The sequence below is a fragment of the Balaenoptera acutorostrata genome, chromosome 6 (genome assembly GCF_949987535.1).
Source record: "Balaenoptera acutorostrata chromosome 6, mBalAcu1.1, whole genome shotgun sequence".
Classification (NCBI taxonomy): Eukaryota; Metazoa; Chordata; class Mammalia; order Artiodactyla; family Balaenopteridae; genus Balaenoptera; species Balaenoptera acutorostrata.
Genome location: NC_080069.1, coordinates 11,499,809 through 11,517,316, shown reverse-complemented (window position 1 = coordinate 11,517,316; position 17,508 = coordinate 11,499,809). Strand labels below are relative to the sequence as shown.

Sequence of the window (17,508 nt, the reverse complement as noted above, 5' to 3'; positions counted from 1 at the left end):
TCAGAACAGCAAGCCCTGCTCTCACTCTCCTGCAAGGATCCTAGAAGCCAGAAACCAACATCTCATTTCCTGCCTCGGACTTTCTAGGGCCTCAGGCTGGAACTTCTGTTAGGGATGGAGGGACGTCCACGGACCCTCAAACCAGGCCACTGTGCAAAGAAGGAAGAGGGTGGGGAAAAGGGGTCCCAGTGAAACTGAGTCAGCTTTAGCCTCTGAATTTTAAGGGGCAGGTCTAGGAGAGTTTAAAGGAGGTTGCATAAAAAGAAGCAACAGCTTGGTGTAGTGACTGCCAGCATCCAGCAACATAATGGAAAACAGAATATAATTTTTGAAACATAAGCTGTGACAATTATGTAATATATAGTTTACAATTATGGTCATTTTAGCAAATGCCTTCTGAACCATAACCCTAACTAAGGTTATGGTATATCTTTAAGTGAGTCACCCTAACTTTACTCTGAATTTCCTTGATAGCGATACTAAAGTACTAGCTTCTGTGGACATATACTAAGCCATAGCGTTTGTTGCTTGTGTGGCAGGGTTGTTGATAACTTAGAAAGGAGAAACAAGGAATGGCAAACTAAAAATATTTTAAGCTTTTAATTTACATGTGGACTTTGCTACAAACCTGGGATGCATCCAGATGGCTTTTATTTCCATTCGAAGTGTATTTGATGAACAGAATTCTGTAGAGAAGATTCATAAATGGAAAGGCTTCTTAATGTGAAGTACCGCGGTTAGTCACTGCCACCTGCTGGCAATGTAGGGTCCTGCAGGCCAGCTATGTTTCAGAGTGAGGGGTGAATAGTCATCACGAGAAACCCAGGCAGAGGAGAAATTCCTGGAGTTGAGGGAAAGATATAAAGGTTGTATAGACAGACAGTGGCCAATCAATGCCACAGTCAAGAGGTGCCACAGGGACAACTAAAAGAAAATTACCTTGTTGTGTTTTTGGGGAGACTACTTTTTCCATAAGGAAAATATCAATTATGTATGGAAATAACTGGTATGCCTTATTTTTACCCCTTCTGCACCCTAATTTTCAATGTATTCCTTCAGGGTATCACCCCCCCCCCATCAGAATATGTATCTGCTTTATAATGGAATGGAAAAGATTCATTTTTCAGAAACGTATTTTAGCTGGCTATAGGGAACATCTCTCGTCCTAAAAGCAAGAAATCTTTGAACTGGGTCAACTTCACTGTCCCACTCCTTTTATTCTCAACTATATGAGAATATACCACCTTAGCCATTGCTTTTTCTCTTCTCCTTTTTTCTTCCACACCCAAATGAAGGTGTGTGGGAGATTAAAAAAAACAAAACAAAACAAAAATAGCATAAAGAGGACACAGCAGAGCATTCAGATTACAAGGCGGTTTATTGAGTTAGTGGCATGCGGGGAAGTTCTTCCCGTGATCAGCAAATGCAGGCATTACAGTGCAAATCCAGAGGGAGAAGCTGGGTGCGGTCAGGAGGGCCTCGAGCCCAGGGCCTGGTCAGCTGGTGACGTGCAGAGCTCTCTAGAGGGGACTGTGCCTCATCGCGGGGACAGCTGGACGCAGACACCCCCGCACTTGGAAGAGCAACGTTCACGTCTCACTCCTCCCTGAAAAAAGAAGGCGCGGAGGGGAAGGTGAGGCCTGATGTTCACCGAGAGGCAGCAACCAACACTCCAATTCTTATCAACGCAGAGAAAACATCCTCCAAAGGAAGGAGAAAATTCCCAGTAACTTTGCGGCTTCCTGCCTGCGCTGTGGCTGCGGGAGCAGCGATTCCCAGGCCAGGTCCTCTGCCCTCTTCTCAGTCCCCAGGGACCTGATGGGCCCAGAGGGACCGCAGGTGAGGCCCGCACACTCACCGGCTCTTCTGGCGGTATTGTTGCAGCGCTTTCTCTGCCACAGTCTCCATAAACTTAGGACTGGAGACTTCTTGTGGGACCGTCACAGTGAAGGGGTAGGAATCAAAGAGCTTCACAACCACCTTAGTGAGGCCAGAGGGAACGCTGGGGTCGGAACTGTGGGAATTCACCTAAAAGGAGAAAAGTCACGAGAGGGCGGAAACAACGGTCAACACGGACTCATCTGGCACCTGAAGTCAGGCTTAATTCAGATCAGTTGACCCCTTTGCTTTTTACTGACCTCGACATCTATACAACTTGGTGAACAGAAATGCCCTAATTCAGAGACCCTCACTTGTGGGTGTAAATGTCATTCACGAAGGACCAACCCGGGGGAGCCCCACCGAGTAAAACATGTTTCCTTTGAGGAGCCACTGGCCACGCGGTGGCAGAAGAGGAATCAGGGGAAGAAAAAGAAAAGGTTCCCAGCGCTAGAGGAAAGCTTCTTATCACTGGAGGAGAACGATGGGCCGATTCATGAGCCATCCTAGGCGGGCCAGGGCAGCAAGGCAGCTCCCCGGAAAGAGCACTAGCTCTGCAGCCGGGCAGACAGGTTCAAACAAACACCCAGGAGATCACCCTGCAGATAGGAGACCCTGGGTAAGCTGTTGAACCTCTCAGTTTCCTCATCTGTAAAATGGGTTCATGACATTCCACGTCACTGAGTGATGAGGTTTCCATGCACCACTGGACCTGAGGTTTTTGTTTCCTGTCATATGACAAATGCTCAGTGAAAAGCAGACATGCCCTCTTGAGCACCTTCACCCCGTTTCAGCCCTGGGGCAGGATCCCATGAGCTCCAGACAACACCTTGAGCCCAGCTTCAGTGTGTGGCCAGGACAGACTCACCGTGGAGACGTGGAGATAGTGCTGGCTGTCGCTGTGCGTGAGGTTGGCCAGCTGGGACACCCAGGTGAACTGCTCGTTCAGCTGCTTCAGCAGGGAGGACGTGTTCAGCATCTTCTGCTGGTAGGACTGGAGCAGCTGGTCGTACAGTTTGCTGAACTTCTCCGCCAGCTGCAGGGACACGTTCAGCTGTTGGCGCAGCTGCATCTGAGAGGAGTCGTTGGCTGAACAGTCTGCCCGGAGATAAAAAAAAAAAAAAAAAAAAAGACAAACGACAGAAACGTGAAGGGAGAGCTAAAAAGGGATGAAAACAAATGGTATCCAGTTCACGCAGCCAGGACCTAAGGCAGAGCTACTCCAAGCTCCGGTCTGCCCAGCGTTCGCTAGCAGCCCAAGACAAAACAGACCGCTCGCCCCGAATGTAGATCGGCACGCGCGTCCTTCATTGAGGAAGTCTTGCTCTGGGAGACAACGTCAGCTGAACTAAAGTGTCTCAGGGACATCACTGATTTCTCTTTGGGTGCAAGACCCTGTCTCCTTGGGGACCAGCAATGAGGGGCACTGCCCACACCTCAAGAAGCACAGACCTCAGGGCTGCATGTGCTCAGACCTCCCTGCCCTCCTCCCTCCATTAGTCATTTCAGGAAACGGTGGATGTTACTTGCAGCTGCCGTTTGCGTGGTACCTGCTATGTACCAGGCACCACCAAGTGCTCGGGATAGCCGTGATCTCTAATAGTCACATGTATTCTGACGTTAAGTCTTATCAAGAATGAAACTGAGGACCAGAGCGGTAAATCATTTGCCTAAAGTCATAGGATGAACGATTGGCGAGGGCAGGATGTTGAACCCCGGGCTTTCACTCCTAAACTTGGGCTCTTCCTACTCTGAGTCTGTGGCTCTGGAAAATTCTCCAAGCTTGCCTATATCTATAGAGTTGGAAATTCTGGCCCCAAGAGCCTGGGTAGCAGAAGAGCCGGTCAGGACCCTCGGGCCACAGAGCATAGTAGCCTGGGGCTGGGCATCCGGGCTTGCCCACCTGCCCACCATGGCTGGTCGCCAAGCTCACCAGAGAGCAGGGAAGTTCATTGCTTTTGGTCACCAAGTGCCCACTGCAGGTTGTCAGGTGGATAAGAGCTGGAAACTACCCACTCTCTCTCTCTAAAAACTACTGTTTTTCTCTCCCTTGATTTTTGAAAAATACCCTCCAAAGAGCTCATCAAACCCAAGCAAGTCGGGGGAAGGAGGAGTTCTTTGCACACGTCACCATGGTGGCTGTAATCATTTCTAAAATAAAATAAAACGTCAGGTGGGGCAAGACATAGGATTATTAACAATAAACTGGGTTGAAAAAGATATATAATGATGAAACTTAACTCTTCTTACCAGGGAATCATTGAAAATAAGGACAGTCATTGAGAGCTGGGTAGCAGTCTAGAGCAGTGGCTCTCACCTGGGGCGGTGCTGTCCCCAGGGATATTTGACAAGGTCTGAAAACCTTTTTGGTGTCACAACTGGGGTGAGGGAGGGAGGCTACTGGCATCCAGTGGGTAGATGCCGCTAAACATCCCAAAGTGCACAGGACAGCCCGCCACAAAGAAGGATCTGGTCCAAAATGCCAGCAGTACCGAAGTTGCGAAATTCCAGTCTGGAGGTCCCGGGCAGCACATGCTCAAATGGCTGCAAGCACCTTAGATAAGAGGTCATAAGTCTTCCTCGATGTAGAAAACAAAACCACCGTTTCAGGAAGCTGTGATCAGTGAACATTAAGGTCAGCGCCAGGGGCGCCAATCTGAGCTTGGGGATCTGTAGGTCTCTTTTTCTGGCCCTAATGTGACTTTCTCATGGTGTGATTTACACTCTTCTAATCATGGTATTTTATGGGATAAACCCAGAAGGTTGTGTACTCACCTCTCGCTTCTTCATAGATCAGCCTCTTACAGCATTTGTATTTCTTTTGCAGTAGCTTCTAAAATCACAGCAATGAGGCTAGGAATATTTAACTAGACTCGGAAGGCCTGCCCGGGCAAACTCAAAAAGTATTAAGTAAGAGCAAAGCCGCAAGATCGATCCGCCTGGTACAAGGGAAACAATTAACTTTTTCTGAGCATAGACTGTTGTGGGCCAGGAAGTGTTTCGCCGCTTTTATAGCTGTTACTTCCAAGTAAGAAGAATTTAGTCTGCCTGATAAAACCGAAGGAAACAGTGGAAGGAAGGTATTTCCTCTGCCTCAGGGACCAACCTACCAAAGGTAAAGTTACGGGGAAGCTAGGCTACCACTAGGAGAGACCCACATGTTCAGGGTAGAGAACACAGCAGCACTGGTTGGGAACACATCACAAGCGCCCCCAGGGCGTCATGTAATCTTGGGCAGGTCACCAAACCTTCTCTGACTGAGTTTCCTCCTCTGTGAGACAGGGATGATAGGTGTTGCCAGCCGGTTATTCCAGGGAAAAGAGTAAATGTTTGTAAAGTGTTTACAAGAGTGTTTAGTAACAAACACATGGGAAGAGTTTGTTTAACAGAATCCACACTGCCTAAACTCTCATTGTCTGCAGCAAAACATGAGGACCTCTACCAGGTTTGGCCCTTGGGAACAGACCAACTGGGGGAAGTCAAAGGATGACAGCTCTTTAGAAAAGCACAGCAGCTCCTCCTACTGTCGGCCTGTTGACCGTGAGCTGGATGATGTGGTAAGCACCTTGTATTCTGTCTCCCGACTTCAGGGACAACCCCTCATCTTAACCCGCGACCCCAAATGGGGACCCAAGCAGAGCCGGGCAAAGGACTCCCCCACCCAGAGTCACAGCTGGAAGGCAGCAGAGCTGGCATTTGAACTCCCATCCATCTGAGCCCATAAAGGCAGCCCCAGTGAGGTGCTGGAAACCCAAGGACACAGGAGACCACGGGGCCCCCCGACTCACCCATGGACAAGATCTCCTGGCACTTTTCACACTGGTCCTTCATCTTCAGGCATCCCGTGGAGTTGTGGCGGATTTCCTTGCACACGGTACGGTCACTGCTGTTTTCTGGAGACACACGAGGGAAAGTCATACAGAGCAACACAGAGATGGACCACCCCGATCTCCCAGAGCCCTTCCACACTACTGTCTGGCCCTTTGACATGGTTCTGCGGGCAGAGCAGGTTGGACTCTGGTTGTTTGCCTGCAGACACAGGCTCGGATCGGGGCTCCCTGCAGCGGGACCAGGAGGTGGTTCGGCCCCCTCCCCCACCATCCCCACCTGCTGACATGTCTCTTGCCTGCTTGTACTTCTCCTTGGCATCATAACCCGTTCTGCTCTGCATTCTGTCTGGCTCATTTCTCTCCCCGGGCCAGACAGCAAGCGCCTTGAAGGCAGGAATAGGATCCACCTTAGAACCTCCTTATAACACAGGGAGCCCCCCATTATGGATATGCAGTAAACTCCCTGTTCAGTTCAATAACCTCCTGTGTTTCCAATCCATTTCAAGCCACACCCCAGTGCCGGTCAAACTGTAGCGTTTAGGAGATGGGGTTGGCCAACGAGTGTCTATTGGTTCAATGAAGGAAATCACTTCCGAAAGTTTTGGCTTCTCGTATCCATGTTAGAGTTCCTTCATTCAAAATATATTCATTGTGTGCCCATTCACTACCAGACCCTAAGGTTACAGCCACAAACAGCTTTCTTAACTGTACCGTGAGCTGATTATATAATTTGTTGCCAATATATGCATGGCGTCCACATAAAGCCATCTGAGTTCCCAAGACAAAGGGGTCTAAGTTCTCTAGAGGAAATGGTCAATGTCATGCCCTCCAGTTGCTGGAAGGAGCTTGGTACACTCGAAAGAACACAGATTCCAAATCCTGCAGGGCTAGATTTGACCGGCTCCCACTTTATCAGCTGTGAACCCTTGCACATGCTCCTTTACCATCCTGCCATAGTTTTCTCCCCATCAAACCGGGATGAGAGCACCCTCCCCAGGTTTCTGGGGGCAGAATTCAGATGACACATGCCAAGCCCCGGCCACTGTTCTGAGCATCTAACGGGTTAACATCTCAATGAACTGTGAGTTCCCATCCCATCCTCCTAACCTCCTGGGAATTCTGCCATCGGGAAGTGGTAGGGAATTCTATGCATGTGGGCATCCATGGCCTGCTGGGCCTGGTGGATCATGTCGAAGAAGGGCTGAAACATGTCATGGAAGTTCAGGGGTTCCAACACGGGGAAAGGCATGACATTCCGGGCTAAGCGGGACTTGGGATTGAAGAAGAGCGATCCCCTTGGGAACGAGCTGAAGGGCGAGTAGTACTGAGTGTCCTGGAACTTCCGGGGAAAGAACCGGTCCTGGAAGAGCTCGTCCATGATGTTGGATGCACGGTTGAAGCTGTCCTCCATGACGTCCATCACGTGGCCCTGCTGCCGGTCGTTCTCCAGTAGGGAGTCGATGCGGTCACCGTTGATCCACAAGTAGAAGGGGGAGCTCTGGTTCAGGAACTCCTCGAGCTGTGACAGGAGACAGGGGACAGTCAGTGGTGCTTCCCCCTTGTCAAGACGGGCCAGGCCCGGCCCCTCCTGGCTGCACCCCGGGCAGCTCAGAGTCACAGCAGGCGGCAGAAGGCCAGGCTGGGACTGGCTCCCCATCTCTGAACTGTCCAGGTCAGTGCCCTTCCATTCTACCAACCCCGAGGGGAAGAGTTTAGGAAGACCTGCGAGGCCGAGAGAGTCACAAGGCTCATCACATGAGACTAGTCTGCTGTCCTCTTTGGCCACTGGTGATCCCCAAGCCCGCTCAGCCAAGGGCCAACTGATGGGACTCCTGGAAAGGGCAAAATTCATGAGCCCTAGCTGAGCAAGGCCCACAGGGGAGGGAGGATCAATAATAGCATACTAAAATTTCTTAATTCCTTCTGTTTAAGTGGACGCAGGGCTCTGCCATACTGTGGAGCCATTTGTTATGTTAGGCAGCTAATAATTGCTGAATGAGAGTCTTCAAAGATGGCAAATACCTGGCACAGGTGCTTTTCATGACTCTAAATTACTGCACTCATAGCAGACATTACCAATTGATCACAGCGCTCTGGGCCCAAATGCAGCCAGAACTAATCAATTGCATCTGGCATATGAAATGAAGCTGTGATATTGTGATTTATAATAAGAAATATATATTTGGTCTGGTCCTTGACAAAGAGGTCCTAAAGCCCTTGGAATTTCCTGTGATAAGAGCAATAAAGGTGTCTTTTGTTATGTTAGTGAGGTGACTTTTCAGAAAGCACCTAGGGATGGGGGCTGGTCGCCAGGGGAGCCAACCGTATATTAGAGGGTTGGAACTTTCAGCCCCACCCCCTGATTTCCAAGGAGGGGATAGGGGCTGGACCTTGAATCAATGACCAATGGTCAATGATTTAATCAGTCGTACCTATGTAATGATGCCTCCATTAAACCCAAAAGGATGGGCTTGGGGAGCTTCTGGGTTGATGAACACATGTGCCAATGAGATGCAGGAGACTGTTGAACTCGAAGAGGGCATGGAATTTCTCCACCCTTTCCCCATCCCTCCCCATAGGCATCTCTTCCATCTGGCTGTTTCTGAGTTATATCCTTTTATAACACATCAATAATCTAGTATGTAAAATGTTTCTCCGAGTTCTATGAGCTCCTCTAGCAAATTAATTGAACCCAAGGAGGCAGTCATGGGAACCTCTAATCTACAGCCAGTCAGTCAGAAACACAGGTGACCACCTGGACTTGTGATCGGTGGCTGAAGTTGGGGGTGGGGACGGGGAGGCGTCCTGTGGGACTGAGCCCTGAGCCTGTGGGGTCGGACACTGTCTCTGGGTAGACAGGGTCAGAGCTGAGTTCAACTGCAGGACACCCAGCCAGTGCGGGAGAAATGCTTGATGGGGAAATCCCCACACTTGGAATTGGGTGCAGAATCAAAGAAGCATATTCAGTTCTCCTCACTGCCCACCCAGAGCCCAGGCTGTGCTGAAGAAGCGGGGCCCCTTGTCACCTGTTGGCCAACCAGTCCGGAGCCGCTTCTGCAGACGCGCGCGTAGAACTTCATGCAGGTCTGTTTCAGGCAAGGCTTACACTCCTCCCAGAGGGCCGTCATGGTCTCATTGCACACCCCCTGGGACGCCTTCAGCTTTGTTTCAGAATCCTTGGTGTCGTTCAGGGCATCCTACAGGAGGACCCAGGCTGGGTTAGCCACAGAAACCACGGCTTCCCCTTCCCCAAGCAGGCACCGTGGTGCTGGCCCCCCGGCCCAACCTGGCCACATGGGGTGCTTATTTCCACCCCTGCTCTGGCTCACGTGTTCCCGCATCTGCCCACCTGGAATTCCCTCCCCATCTGGCTCTACACGTCCTCTCGTCTTCAAGATCCAACTGCTCCTTAGTCCTTTCCAGCCATTAGAGCCCATCTGGACAGCTCCTTTCTCTGACGCTGCACTTAAAGTCTTTACCCCAGGACTTCCCTCTCGCTAATACCCCACTTTCTAGTCTCAACTTCTGGAATTTAAATGTCATCTTTCAAAGTTTCCCTGAATCTTATTTCTCTATTGCAACCATGGTCCCCGGCATGCCTGGGGAATAGGTAAGCTTCCGAAATTAAAGCCACCACTACTACCAAAAGTCTCCAAGACGACCATGACATTTGATCCAGTAATTCTACAAGAACTTATCCCGAGGAATTCCTGCAATAAAGGAAAAATCCATATGCTTGAAGATATCTGTTACAATATTCACGTGTGGAAAAAAAATACTGGAATCAACCCCAATGCTCAAAACTAGGGGACAAGTTAAGGACACTGTGGTACTTACAAAAGGTAGATAGGACAGCATTACAAGGGATGTTTGTAATAAGTTTTAAATATTATAATAAGCATTTTTCATGTTAAAAATTCATGAGTTTGAGTATAGCCACTGTCCAAAAAGTATAGAGGAGAAAATGTAGTAAGAAATAGATCAAATGTTAAGTGAATCGTCCTTAGGTAAAAGAGTTATGGAAAAACTTCTGCTTTTCTATATTAAAATCTTGATAAATGAGTGTATTACTCTTCAAAGAATTAAGTAGACCATCCATACCCCAAAGCAAAGCTACACTATGAATATCTGAAAATGTGAGATCTTCTCCTGCTCTTTGTCCCCTGTCTCCTCATCTGAGATGGGGAAGGCCACCACGCCTCCAACTGGGCCAATTTACAGGCGTCAACTCTGCAGTCCAATTCCATTCCTTTCTTTCCGGTTCGCATATTCCTCAACTAAGAAGTCATGGAGTCTTTTTCCGAACTTGATATACTTTATCATAGAACCTGGATTGTCAAATATCAAACTCCAATGAGAAGTGCAAAAATTCAAGAACAAGACTTGCCACTTCTACATGGGCTCTAGGTTTCTCATAGTGTGATGAGAACTAATACTGATGCCAAGAAAGGCACTAAGTTTCAAAGAAAGTTAGAGCTGCACCCAGGCCAACATTTCCTTAAGTGGTTTCCGTGGAATTGTGCTACAAGCTATCAGGAAAAAAATAAATGGATTCCATGGTCAATTCGATTTGGAAAACACTTGGATTAAATGAAGTTACACGTGCTTCCTTTACCGCACAACTTCTCTGAGTCTTTATAATGCTTTTACTCTATGCATTAGGGATCATGAAGGTGGCAGGGGGCCCCATCTCAGCATCTCTGTCATTAGGGGTAGGGTGGCAATGGGCATAGGCTTTGAGGAGACCCTGAAGGACACTGTTGACTTTTTAAATAAGCTGTTTATTGAATTATAGTGTTTTACTTTTGTATGTTCACCATTGGACCTAGGTGTCTCTTTACGAAGTAGTCCAGAACTCTATAGAGACTTGGGCAATACAGCGTGTGCCTGCTGTACCCCCAAAGGTATTGCCCCTACTAGATAAGCTTCCTGAAGGTAGGGTACCATCCCTCTCCTGACCTGTGACAGTGACAGACCCTACCCAAAGCCTGCCTTGGAGCTTGCACATAGTCTGGGTTTAGAAAAATCTACTGAAGTGAATCTGGGTGGCAGGCCCTGGGCCAGGCTTGTAACAAAACCAGATCCAAGATCTCACTGCTTGAAGCTTTCAAAAGCAAATAAACCTTCCCTATTTGTTAACCACAGCCCCAGTATCAGCTGACACAACCGGAGAAGGCCTGCAGGTCACCATAGTAACCTGGCAGGGCACTCAGAAGAGCAATGGCCCCTCCCTCCCTCCAGCACAGTGGATCGAGGCGTGGGTCACCGGGCTCTTCCTTACCTCTTTCTTCTTCTTGGCCTCCTCTAAGGAGCCAAGCAATGACTTGCGCTCTTCGTTGGTTTGTTCTATTAGGGTCTTTATCTGTTTCACCTCCTTGAGAGCATTTTTAATTTCTTTATTAATGTACTTACTCCCCTCGGTGGACATTTCTGCAAGAAAAGAGCAGGGAGGTAGATGAGCCCAGAGGAAGGGATGGTGCTGGGGATATAACCCTGGAACCAGCTGGAACGGTCAGAAAGGCCAGTGGGCCTAGGGGCTGCCATGGCTGGGATCCCCCTGGCAGGCAGCCTTTGGGCCCCAGCTTTGCCCTGACACAGGTTCCATCCCAGGGCTCACTGTAGACCCAGGGCCAGAGAATCGATTACACCCAGCTGCTCAGAAATGCAAACCATCGGGGAGCGGACACGCCCCAGAGGAGGGACAACCCAGTCCGCCCCTGGAGCTCTGGAGAAGCAGCCTACCCAGCTGCAGAAGAAATTTTTCAAGGAAAAACAAAAAATCCTGGAAGCATAACTGTTTAAGCATCAAAATATAAAATAGTGATATTGTGGATACAAGTCTTTCTGCAATGCAGTTTAAGCAAACATCGGAACTTCGCTGTTCTGATGCACAGTGTCAGGTGACAGGGCCACGGAGGTGACTTAATAGCACCATCCTTCAAGGAGACTGGGATCAGACACCACACCGTGTGACAAATGCAATGAGACAATGTCACCAAAGTACCGAAAGTAACAGCCAATGCTTCTCTGGTTCTTATCTTGGGCCAAATGCTGAGCTGGACACTTCACGTGCATTTTATTTAATACTCTTGACACCATCTTCACCCTTTTGCACAATCGAGGATAAAGAATCGCAGTGAGATCAAGATACTTACCCAGGGTTATACAGCTGGGGAGGGCGGAGCCAGATTCCCACCCAGCTCTGGGCTCAACGCTTGGGTTTTTAACTATTACCCCATAGAGTCAGTCAGCTCATAGGACAAGAGTGGGGCAGAGGGAAGAGAGGTTTCAGGAAAGGCCTGGCAGAAGAGGGGAACCACCAACTGGGCTCTGAAGGATGACAAGCCCGCGTAGTGAATGATATTCTGCCTTTCCTGAATCCGGAGCATTGGTTTTCTAGGTGGAAAGGTGGTGGATACAGGTAGTAAGTGCTATGGAAACTCAAGGGGAAATCCACAGAGGCTCCAATGGTCCAGGCTTCATGAAGCTTCGTGGAAGAGGTGTGGACACTGGACCGAGCAGATGGGGAGGGGAACAGCCAAACGAGCTGCAGCAGCCAGAAAGGACTTGGGGTCTACCTGAAACTGCCTGGAAGCCCACCTGACCACAAAGAGCCTAGGCCGGCGAGAGAGGGCTCAGAGAGGGGGCCCGGGCAGAGCAAACCCGATCTGATGCACAGGACAAAGATGGTCTTAACCCTTGGGGCCCTGACAGAGGGAAGCATGCCAGGAGGGCACTCCTGGTCACTTACCCTGGAGCTCTTTGTCCGAGACTGCCCTGCCGTTCTCCCAGCTCAGCAGCAGGCCCACCAGCAGCAGTAGAGTCTTCATCTCGCCTCCTTCTCCAATTCTGGAATCCTAGCACGCCTCTGTTTGCAGAGAACAGGGGACTGTCATGGCAACAGCTAGACAGCCTGCTGGTTACGGGCCCAGCCTGCTGCCTGTGTGGCTTCCCAGGAACCCTGCCGAGGCCTTGCCCTCCACTCTCCCCTCAGCTGGCATCACCGACTTTTTATCCCAAGGAAGTGACAAGAAAGTATCAGACTTGCCACTGGGCCCCTTCAAAAGAAAGTGGAGGAAGCGGGTACGGGGAGGAACCACAGGACAGCAGCCTAATATAGAAGAAACGAGAACTCCAGAGTCAGAGCCACTGGGCTCTGGTCCAAGCCGCCCTCCTCCTCCTCCTCATCCTCCTCCTCGCCCCCCATAATAGCTGACTATGCCTAAAAAAGGCACATGTGCTTTCTGTATCCAGAAAGGGCATCTATCTGATGATAGCTGCTCACATCAAACAAACCCTGAAAACACCTCTCTTGGGTCACTCATCTGGCCTCTGCCGTCCCCCTAAAGTGGGGACTGCAGCCCAGAGCACAGACAGCCCCCTGCTGTCTGCATCACCCATCCTGCCCACAGCAGGCATCACCAATCAATCACAGCACTGTCCCCACCAAGGCTGGACACCTCCTGAAATTGCTTTTCAAGGGTCTGAGGCAGTGACAGCCTCTGGGTTGCTACAGGGAAATAAATCCATTTGTCATCCCTAGCGTGGAAGAGACTAGAGCAAGGCGTGGAGGACAGTTGTCTTCAGGGGATAGAGAGGGAGGGGCAAAGCCAAAGGATTAACGGCGGAGGGGGGCCAGGGCAAGGAACCTCCCCAGGAAAAGTCCCTGTGGGAGGACGTACCACTCTGCTCTGCCAGGTCCCTTTCACGCAGCCAGTCCCTCTAAGCCCACAGCAGGGTGTCTGCCAAGGTCCTCCCGCCACCACTCGGCTAGCTGCCCTGAGCCCTGGACCAAGCTGGTCTTACACAATGGACCCTTTCCCAGAAGCTGAAGTTGTTGCAAAACAGAAACCCCTCCCCCCGCACTGCCCTCCACCCCAATGCTCATCCGAACTCACCCGTTTCCCCTAAGAGAATGGGAAGGGGGGGTCTCCCCTTCCTGAGATGATGTACATCCAGAAGCTGCTCTCCGCTCAGCAGGCCCATCTGGACCCTTGGGAGAATATTAATAAGGCAAGTCTCTCCTGAGACATAATTAGTAAGGCAGCCAGGCTGTGGTTCCCGAGCAGCGTGGGAGAAGAGAGCGGGTCACCGCCTTCCCCAGAGATGGTGAGTGGGCAGCTGAGCCAGGGTGCTATTTCAGGTCTGTGAGGCTCTGCCCTAGCTGCTCACTGAAGCCTGAAACGCCTCAAACAGGGACAGAACCTTTGTCATGCCAGAGAGAGAAAGCCGGCGAGAAACACCCTTCCAGCGGAGGCCCCCGATAGCAAAGACTTCTGAGAAATCCAGACATGAGCCTCTGAAATAGGTTGGGACCAGAAGATGGGGCATTGGGTCCTGACGAAAAGAGAGACAGGGCAGCCAAAGGCAAGAGCTCTGGATGAGAAGTCTGGAAACCCAGCGGTCAGTACAGGATCTCCCACCAAGAGCCTGGGGGCTATGGGAGCCATCGAGTTCCGAGCTGGGAGAGAGACCTGTCTCCTGCCCAATCCCTCCACCTCAGAGGGGAGGCCGAACCCAGAGACAGGATGGGGCTCCCCAAGGCCTGCAGCAAGCTGGTGACAACCCCAGGATGAGAACTCAGCCCTCCCAAACCCCAGTTCAGTGTTCTTTCCTTGACACCAAGTCACTTAAATCTCTGAGCCTCAGTTTCCTCACCTGTAAAATGGACCTAATAGAGACCTTACAGATGGAAATGTGTTCTGTAAACACAAGGGTCTTATGTAATCATAGGAAATTCCGACTCCTTCAAAATTGACGTAGGATCAATCATGGGCATTGGCAGTATCTATCGGGGAAGTGGGAGGAGGTGGCGTGTTGGGAGAGGGACAGAGGAACTGAAGCAGGTACACAAAGGTCACCTGTGGTCCCTCCCCGACTGTGGGCTTTGCCTTAGTGATGTGATCAGCTCCTATGAATTACCCGGGAGTCTTGTTATAACGCTGATTCTGATTCAGAGACTGCTTTTCTAATAAGCTTGCAGGTAATATTGATACTAGTCCAAGGACGGTACGAGAACAGTGGCTGCGCGGCCACACTGCCCTCCCTTTGCACTGACTCACCTCCCCACCCATCTCCTGGCCAGGGCGCCTGGTTGCCAACTGCTCTGATTGAACAAGCCACTCCAAGGCCCTCCTTTCCCCAGAGGAAGCCATGGGGAGGACATGGTCACTAGTAAGCTGCAGGGTTTAAAGCCCAAAGCCCAAGCTCCTCTCCTACTGCCTCCCCAAATGCAGAAAACTCAACCAAAAAGAAAAATGAGAAAATAATTCACCTGTAATTCACACCATCGAGAGGCAAACATTAGCACCGTGGTATATTTCCTCTTTTCTATGCATTTGCATACAATCGGATCCTTTACATCCACTATCTTCAAATACTCTCTAAAAGCACACTTTTGTGGCCGTATAATATAGTCCTTTTTCTGATGTACTTTATTTGCCATCCCACAAGCCAGGCATTTAAATTGTCTGTAATTTCCAACTATTATTATCGTGAACACTCTCGCACGCATCCTTTTATAGTATCTGTGCTTACTCTTAAATTCTAAACTTCACTCTTAAAAAAATAATAATAATCAGTTTCTTTTTTTCATTAGGTCCAGAAATTCTGGAAGGTCAAGGCTTGGGTTCTAATCCCAATTCTGATACCTATTTGCTGTCTATCTTTGGAGATGGTCCTAAACCTCTCCAGGTTTCAGATTATCATCTATAAAATGAGACAGTTGAATCAGATGTCTGAAGTCTGATGGAGGTTGTGTGATGTTTCTCTGATGTACCCTGGTGCATTAGGAAGCAGAAAGAGTAGGATTTCAGTGGTTGCAACATATACTTAAATCAAAACATCGTTACTTATAAACACACAATCCAGAGAACTAGAGAATTCGGGAGCAAACAAGATGACTCATGCGCGCAAGCTGACAACCACCCCTGGAGATCAGTACCTTTCCAAGGAAGATGCCGCGGGAAGGCTGCAAGTGCAGGCCAGCTCTGCCACTCACTAGCCTGGCCTCGGGCAACAGCCTCCGTCCTCCAAGTGTCCATTTCCACATCTTTACAAAAGGAGGATCCTTACACCTATCCCCTTTACTCCACAGAATTGTGGTTGGAGCTGATGAACAAAGGGCCTCCTGAGTCCCTTGCCTGTCTGCCGGCAATTCCGTCCCGGCTCGGCTGTCTGGTGATGGGGCTCCGACCACCTCCCTTCCCTGGATCCGCGACTCCATCTAAAGCGCCCCTCTGACAGCCGTGTGGTCGTCCTCTCCTCGCCTGGGTGCCGCCCCCCGCCCGCCGCCCGCCGCCCATCAGTCCCGGCCAGGCTCTGCGCAGGGGCAGGAAAGGTGGGGACATCTCACCGGTCAGCGGTGTCCGCGCGCTCCTCCTGGCGACGCCGCGTGCACAGCACGGTGAGGCGCTCGTATTTATAGCGCTCTGCTGCGTACACACCCACTTTGGGGCTGGCTGCAAACCTGCATGACTCACGCCCCAAGAATGCGGTAGAAAGCACCGGGAGCTTTCTGGAAGCCGGTGCGGGAGGGGGTTCGGAGGTGCGGGCGGGTGGATGTCCGGTGCAGCACCCGGCAGGGGGCGCGGGGGCGCGTATCAGCAGCGCGAAAGGCTCCGGCGGAGACAGACCCTGGGGTGCGGGCGCGCACCGCTGCCGGCTCCCAGTCCCCGGGGGCTCAGAGCTGGCGCACGGCGCCCCCAGGAGGGCAGAGCCTGAATTAACGTGCACAGCTGGCGCCCAGCTCCGCAGAGATGGAGGGATGCTCTGCGCCCCTGGCCGGTGCCTCGCCCCCAACAGAACGTCACTGTTCCGCTGCCCAGTTGAACGTTAATCTTTCGCATTCAACACGCGCCACTCCTCTGGCTCCACTGAAGCAGAACAGCATCAGAAATAACGTGGGTGTGATGGAGAGGGATGTCGTGCTAAAACACAGGAAGTACAAAATGCCGGCTTCCCGAACCACCACCTGACCTGGTGGTCCCTTGGCAGACCTGCTGGCCGGGAGGAAACAGAAATGTGTTTTTAGGGATGAACAGAGCATCCATATGGGAACTAGAAGGCCTCCCAGGCTCCTTGACTCCTGGACGTTAAGCAAGTATTTTCCCCATCCACTTGGGACCCAGCCAAGCAGGGCGGGCTTCATGAGCACAGGACCCTGCCGCCCCACACTTGGTTTGAGGAGCTACTGCCCAAGTTTTGAAGTTCTTAAGAGTTTTTGAACAAGGGGCCCTGCGTTTTCATTGTGCACGGGGCCGCCCAAATTATGCTGCTGGTCCTGCTTACAAGGGACTCACTGATCTCCACCAGCACCAAGTTTCCTCTGCTGGCTCAGGAGGAATCTTGCCAAAGGACTTTTTGGCAGGGGGCTTTGATGTGGCAGAGGGATAGGAGCCGTCCGTCACACCACGCCCTGGCAGGGAGGGGACTAACTGAGAAGCCCCTCAGGCATAGCTACTTCTTGGGGAAGAAAAAGAGCCACGCACTCTGACCCTAGGATGTCTGAGCCCCAGGAGAAAGGTCCAGGGGCTGGAGGGTGGTTCTTATACTGGCTGGGGGAGATGGGTGGGCAGGGCAAGTATAGGCAGCTTGGTTTGCTGGCCGACTGAAAACCAGCAAGATGAAGGGCTCAGAGGAGAGCTCTATGACCAGGGGCTGGGTTGTCCTGCTCACAACTTTTGAGATACAGCCTAAGGCCCAGTCCCTGGTCGCCCAAGGTCCAGGGGCAACTAGGACCCCACCCTTTTCAGGAAGGAACACAAAGGGAGCTTCTAGGCCTGTGAAAAACAGGGGATGG

General features: G+C 50.8%; 1 protein-coding gene across 1 annotated transcript; it reads right to left on the bottom strand.

The window, feature by feature from the left end:
* Nucleotides 1–1,359: 1,359 nt before the first annotated feature.
* CLU (clusterin) lies at nt 1,360–16,193 on the bottom strand. The gene is made up of 9 exons (XM_007192733.3): nt 16,063–16,193; nt 12,460–12,576; nt 10,990–11,138; nt 8,735–8,905; nt 6,816–7,227; nt 5,667–5,771; nt 2,747–2,976; nt 1,859–2,028; nt 1,360–1,606 (listed from the first exon to the last, which is right to left on the bottom strand). The coding sequence occupies exons 2-9, from the start codon at nt 12,536–12,538 to the stop codon at nt 1,597–1,599; spliced, it is 1,326 nt and encodes a 441-aa protein (XP_007192795.1). The 5' UTR covers nt 12,539–12,576; nt 16,063–16,193; the 3' UTR covers nt 1,360–1,596.
* Between the last annotated feature and the right edge of the window lie 1,315 nt (nt 16,194–17,508).